Source organism: Chelon labrosus (genome assembly GCF_963514085.1).
Source record: "Chelon labrosus genome assembly, chromosome: 8".
In the NCBI taxonomy this organism is placed as follows: Eukaryota; Metazoa; Chordata; class Actinopteri; order Mugiliformes; family Mugilidae; genus Chelon; species Chelon labrosus.
In genome coordinates, this window is record NC_140358.1 from 14,845,775 (window position 1) to 14,852,128 (window position 6,354).

Consider the following 6,354-nt stretch of genomic DNA (forward strand, 5'->3'; position numbering starts at 1 on the left):
TCATAATATTTCAACATAGTAGGAAGAGCGTGAAGAGCTGTAGCAATAATTTATAAGACGTTTCCTGTGATAATGCAGCTTTATAAAGCAGAGGGTTACACTCTCTCCAGGCTTGACTCATAGATATTAAGGTTTCCAAGAAAATGTGATGCTAAATTCTAGTCCAGCTCTGCTTGCAATAGCTGCCTGCGTGCTGGGATGTCACTTGGTGGGACATAAGTGGCACCTTGCGAATCCATTTGAATTTATTTCTCTCGCCGTTTCATAAACATTTAATATGTGAGAGGATAAAAGTAATAATAATTTAATAAAAACTATATTCGTGGGACAACATACCACGGATTGAAACTCCTATCTGGCGACACTGCGACCAGGTTTTGCAGGAGAGTCACGCCTTTTAAATATTTACTGACACAGTGTTGAGCTTTCCTGGCGTGTTCAAATGAAATACAGATATTTATCCAATACGTTTTTCACAAACAGTCCACGGCTTGGCTATTGTTGCGGTGTGATGGTGTGGTGGGAGTGTGAGATTAGGCTCTTACGTAATTTTGGGGGGTTCAGTGCACATCCACACCTGCTGATAAACATTTCTTTTTTTTTTTTCCCCCTCATGGCACACACTAACAGGCAATACTGTGTTGCCTGCTTATCCCCAAAGATGGCAGAGATTAATCCTCTGTTTACTGCTACACAAAAGACTCACTGCGAATAACCTGCCAGCTCTGGAATCAAGCTGCATACAATTTTACTCTGAGGTCTCGCTTTCCTCCCGGAGTCATTAAAATGCAGGGATTTCCTGTTCAGGTTTACAAGACTTAAACAGTTTGCTAAACACCTCATATTTCACCTGGCATAAATAGGCCTGCGACTTAAAATATCTTTGCTTAGTTTTACTCCACTTTATGAATTTTATTTATATACATTTAAATGTGTACACAACACTGGATTTTTTTTTTCTTTTTTGCAACGTGGGTTAACAGAATAGTCGGCCAAGAACAACGACTTCTAATAATACAATCCCTTCACAGTACAGTTGAGTGACGAAGCCAACAAAATCTATGATTAGAGCCCTCTATGTGCGTTTTGAAGTTCTGCAAATGATTTTCTTAAAGGCTTTCCTGAAATCCCTGTTGAAGATAGTGTATATTATGGGGTTCACAGAACTGTTGCAGTAGCCAATCCAAAAGAAAAGGTTGAAAAGTGCGTCGGGGATGTAACAGCTGTCTCTGCAGATAGCATGCAGGCTGTAAGTGAAGAAGAAGGGGAACCAGCAGAGCACAAACACTCCCATCACTACAGCCAGTACGAATGTGAAACGCTTCTCCCTCATCTGGGCCACTTTGGTCTTGTTGACCGCGTTCAGCTGTTGTCGCCCAGCCGGGTTCTTCTGCTCCGGGTAGAGCTGTAGCGCCCGGGCCGAAGCCCAGGAGAGACGGCAGTTCTGTGGGGGGCAGCAGTCTGATCCCTCCACTTTCCTTCGCTTAGTGAAGCGATTGTGGCGCGGTTTGGTGTCCGACTGACAGCAGCTCTCCTCCAAGTCGATGTCATCCAACTCCCCTTGCCTCTGCGGGTGGCTGCCGGAGCTTTGGCTGCTGGGGCTCTCCATCTCGAACCGGTCCTTCCTGACAAAACAGGTCTCTGACTGAGACGGCTGCCTCTCCAGGCCGTTCTTGGCCACGAACACGGTGGAGGAGCGCTGCTTGGCCACTTTATAAATCTTACAGTAAACCAGAATCATGATGAGACCAGGGGCAAAGAAAGACACCAAGCACGAGGAGAGGATGTACCAGGTCTCATCGTTCAGCAGGCACTCCCGTTCATCATGTTTGGTCATGAGAAGAGGAGGGAAGGAGATGATTGCAGATATTATCCACACCACAGCAATCATGGACTTGATGCGCTTTGGTGTCCGCTTCAGGTTGTAGCTGACCGCCTTTGTCACTGACCAGTAGCGGTCCAGGCTGATGGCGCACAGGTGCACGATGGATGAGGTGCAGAAAAGCACATCCAGAGCTAAGTAGAAGGCGCACCAAGTGCTTCCAAAGTACCAGTAGCCCATCACCTCGTTGACAAGGGAGAATGGGATGACCAGTGTGGCCACCAGGATGTCCGCCGATGCCAAAGAGACCAGGAAAAGGTTCTGGGGTGCACGGAGAGCCCGGCTAGTGAGCACCGCTACAATCACTAACACATTGCCAACAATCGTCACCGAAACGATCACAGTAACCACCAGGATGATGAGTGCTGTGGCTACCTCCGTGTGTGGCAAAGTAAGCGGTGCGTCGGTGGTGTTTTCATCGTTGGAAGCGTTTTCCACCAACCGATTCAACTGCGTTAAATCCATTCTGACTGCAAATTGTCCTTTCGTATCATCTTTGTTGTTTTGCACCCCTTTCCTTTCCGAGACAGCTGAGGCTGGGTGCCGTGAGCTGCGCCGCTAACGTATGGAGGTAGGTTGCGCGCAGCGCTCCTGGTCAGTGCAAACATAGTGCCCGCATAAGACACAGAGGCTGCAAAAACGGGTCCTCTGAAATAACATACCCTTCATCTCGGGTCATTTACCAGTTCTAACACGTACACCAAATTCAGAATATATCACAAATGAGGGAAGAGAGTTCACAATCCATGAAGTTCCGGGAATAGAGTGTCTCCTCCGATGTGACAATGCCGTGCGTAATGCTGCTTTTGCGTTCTGGCTGCTGCTCTTTGGAGACGAATGGTAGATGTACGCTGAATGTCCTCAGAGAAGTGAGGTGACATCACTGCGAAGACCAACCCATCTCTAAACTTAAAGGAGAGAGAGAGAGAGAGAGAGAGAGAGAGAGAGAGAGAGTGTCTCTTCAGACAGTATTTGGGCTTGCAGTGTTTGATTTAATACACTCACACTTTGTAGTTTTCTTTCCTTTCCTGTGTCTTTTTCAGTGACTTTACATTGTTATGAATTAAAATGATCATATAAGAGTTTATCACTCAGTCAGTCATTTATATAGCACATACAAACATAGGAGGAGTTCAATCATTTCTGGTCAGTAGTCTGTTCAGAGTCACTGATGGATATGACGATAAAACAACACAGTTGGGGGTTTCTCTGAACTTTATCAGCCCCACGGGGCTACCAATTAGGAGGGCACAGTGTTCCAAATAAAAGGGGCTTTAATGCAGCAGTGATTGATCGATCGATCGAATTTAAAAGTACAGTTGTACATGTGTAATCGAGGACGACCTCGACTTGTTTATACTCCACACACTGGGGCATTGTTCATACAGCTTGATTATATAACATGTATGCAGCTATGTTAGGCAGCCAGACTGCAGCCAGGGGATATTTACCAGACTACAAACGTACCAGTGATACGGAGAGAGATGCACGCACATGGCCAGTGTGGGGTCACTGAAGTAAACAGCGAAATAAAAATGCAGATGAGCTAATCTGACCTTGCTTCTTCTCATCTCCAGATGCACTTCACTAAGTTTAGATAAAAAAATGTATAAATCAACAGCATCTTCTGGACACATGTTGATTAGGGATTTCTAGTCCAGCCAAAGCTGCTAGGATGCCATCATTAATATTGCTGATATGCTTGGATTTATGTTCACCCTGGTATGTGAGTTATCTGGAGCCTCGGGAAAAACATATACTGCAGGGAAAAGAAGGAGTTGCGGTGCATTTGAAAGAGGAGGAGGATCCAGGCACGCCGCCTTGTTATCTTGTCTCGCTGTTTCTCACCGTGATTTTTATATCACAGGATGAACATTAAAAAAACAGCAAGGATCACCTGCAGGTTGAGTGTCACCGTATCAGGGCTTTGTAGACATTCCCTGCTGCATAAAAACGGACACGGCACTGACCTTGGTAACCGGCATCCACAAGCTCAGTCTTCACGAGCAGAAAAACAGCTTTTGTTGTGTCTGGCTTTGGAGGGGAGAGCAGAAATGACACATAATTATAATTACTACAAATGAGCAGGTCTGTGATGGGAGATGCAATTACACTTTTTTGTTGTCTGTGGTGCAACTTTTATGAACATTAAAGGTCATTAACGAATGTGTGGATTTGTTCCAAAACTAACAGGCTGAGCCAAAAAGTCCCAGCAGCTGGTTCTACAATGCTTTCTGTTATGATGTGTTCTGCACGTTCCATCTTCACTGGGGTGAATACAGAAATTACACGAGGACTGTGATTTCTTTTCAGCTTGCAGATGTTGACAGAGACCAGTCACAGCTCAAAACAAGCTCATGTTTTGTCTTGTCTGTGCGCTGGCTTCACTTTCTGCAGACAGTTGTTCAGGAGAGAAAGAACAGAATTTGTTGAACAATGCTTTTTGATAAGTATAGACTTTAGAGTTGCGTAATGTGAAATATCACTGAACAAACTTTTCAGTAGTCTTTGTGTTGTGAGGTAATACAGGGCTCACTCACAGAGGCACATGCACACATTTCTACATTTCACAGTTATTGGAAAAATGAGTCACTATGCACATTATCTGTAGAGTATGCATGAAAAGATAACCACCATACGTTTACACCGATCAGGCATAACATTAAAACCACTGACAGGAGAAGTTAATAACACCGACCATCTTGTGACAGTTCAATGTTCTTCTGGGAAACTTTTGGACGTGCCATTAGTGTGGATGTTGCTTAGACACGTACCACCCACCTGGACCAGATCAGGCACCCCCACCCCATAGCAATGCCACTCCTTGATGGCAGCAGCCATCCCCAGCAGGATGCAGCATGACACAGGCACACACACAAAAACAGTTTAGGAACAACTCAAAAAATGTAAAAAACAGCACAAGGTGTTGACCTGGCCTCCAAATTCACTAGATCCCAAACTAATCAGTATCTGTGGGATGCACTGGAACAAGCCTGACCCACAGAGGCCCCTCTCCTCAACCCATAGGACCCAAAGGCCCCCCACTAACAACAATGTGTTGCCAGACACCACAGGACACCCTCGGAAGGCTCATGTCAATTCTCTGATGAGAACACAACTGTTTTGATGCAATCACAGAAACATATTTGCCTGATCTCGGGAAATCTAAATATGAAAAATAGAGGATGACCCAAAATTCTTTAATAATTTATTCCTAACAATTTCAAATCTTTCCGGACACTATGTAATAGCTGGTGACTTCAACTGCACACTGGATCCGTCAAGAGAAAGATCCTCAGGTTTTGATAACACTCATACCAGGTCGAGGAAGACAATACACCATTTTATGAAAGAGTTGAATTTATTGGATATATGGAGATTCAGAAAACCAGATACAGTGGAATACTCCTGTTATTCTAGTACTTATAAAACTCATTCGCGTATAGATTATTTCCTAGTTTCAGCATTATTTGCTTCCAAAATTAAAGAGTGCCAATATGGTAGCATAGTTTTATCTGACCATGCAGCAATATCCCTAATATATGAAGATGATAAGTTGGTAAGAGACCCCCCAAGATGGCGCTTTCAGCCAGAGTGGCTTATGGACCCTGCATTTGTAGATTTCTTAGATAAACAAATTGACTTGTATTTTGAATGTAACACTTCTGAAACTTCGGCTAGTATAAGGTGGGAGGCATTTAAGGCCTTCATTAGGGGTCAAATTATTTGTTTCACTAGTTCAAAAAAAAAGAGAGCACAACTTGAAATGAGGACGCTAGAAGGAAAAATTAAAAAACTCGAAACTGATCTCTATCAAAATAAATATAGCTCACCAGATAAGCATACAGAACTTCTTACTCTCAGATCTCAGTATAATGAATTATCAGCTCATAAAACTGCATCTAACCTATTGAAACTCAAACAATCATACTATGAACAAGGGGAAAAATCTGGGAAGATATTAGCATGGCGTATTAAACAACAACAAACAGAAAGATCAATTAATTATATAGAAGCTCCAAATGGGAAAACTGTTGTGAACCCTGAAGAAATTAGTGAGACTTTCAGGGTCTTCTATGAGAGACTGTATAGCTCTGAGTGCTCTCCCAGTCTGGTTGAGCAGATACAATTTTTGAATGACCTCAATATCCCCAAACTTTCTGAAGAGGAGAGCAAGACATTAGATGAAGAAATAACAAAACAGGAAATAGCAGATGCGATGGGATCAATGCAGGTTGGAAAAGCGGCAGGCCTTGATGGAATTCCCATAGATCTATATAAAAAATTTCAGACCAAGTTACTGACACCCTTATTGGAGATGTTTCAGGAATCCATCAGGAACGGTCTCCTGCCTGCATCCATGAGGGTTGCCTTAATTACACTGCTTCCAAAACCCGGAAAATCAAATACAAAATGTGAAAATATGCGGCCAATTAGCCTCCTAAATTCAGATATAAAAATATTATGCAAAA

At 43.5% G+C, this 6,354-nt stretch overlaps 1 protein-coding gene across 1 annotated transcript; it reads right to left on the reverse strand.

Moving 5' to 3' along the window:
* Window positions 1–433: 433 nt before the first annotated feature.
* On the reverse strand, window positions 434–2,449 carry adra2db (adrenergic, alpha-2D-, receptor b). The gene has a single exon (XM_084550369.1). It carries the CDS (start codon window positions 2,345–2,347, stop codon window positions 1,076–1,078), a length of 1,272 nt encoding a protein of 423 aa, XP_084406495.1. The 5' UTR covers window positions 2,348–2,449; the 3' UTR covers window positions 434–1,075.
* Window positions 2,450–6,354: the final 3,905 nt, after the last annotated feature.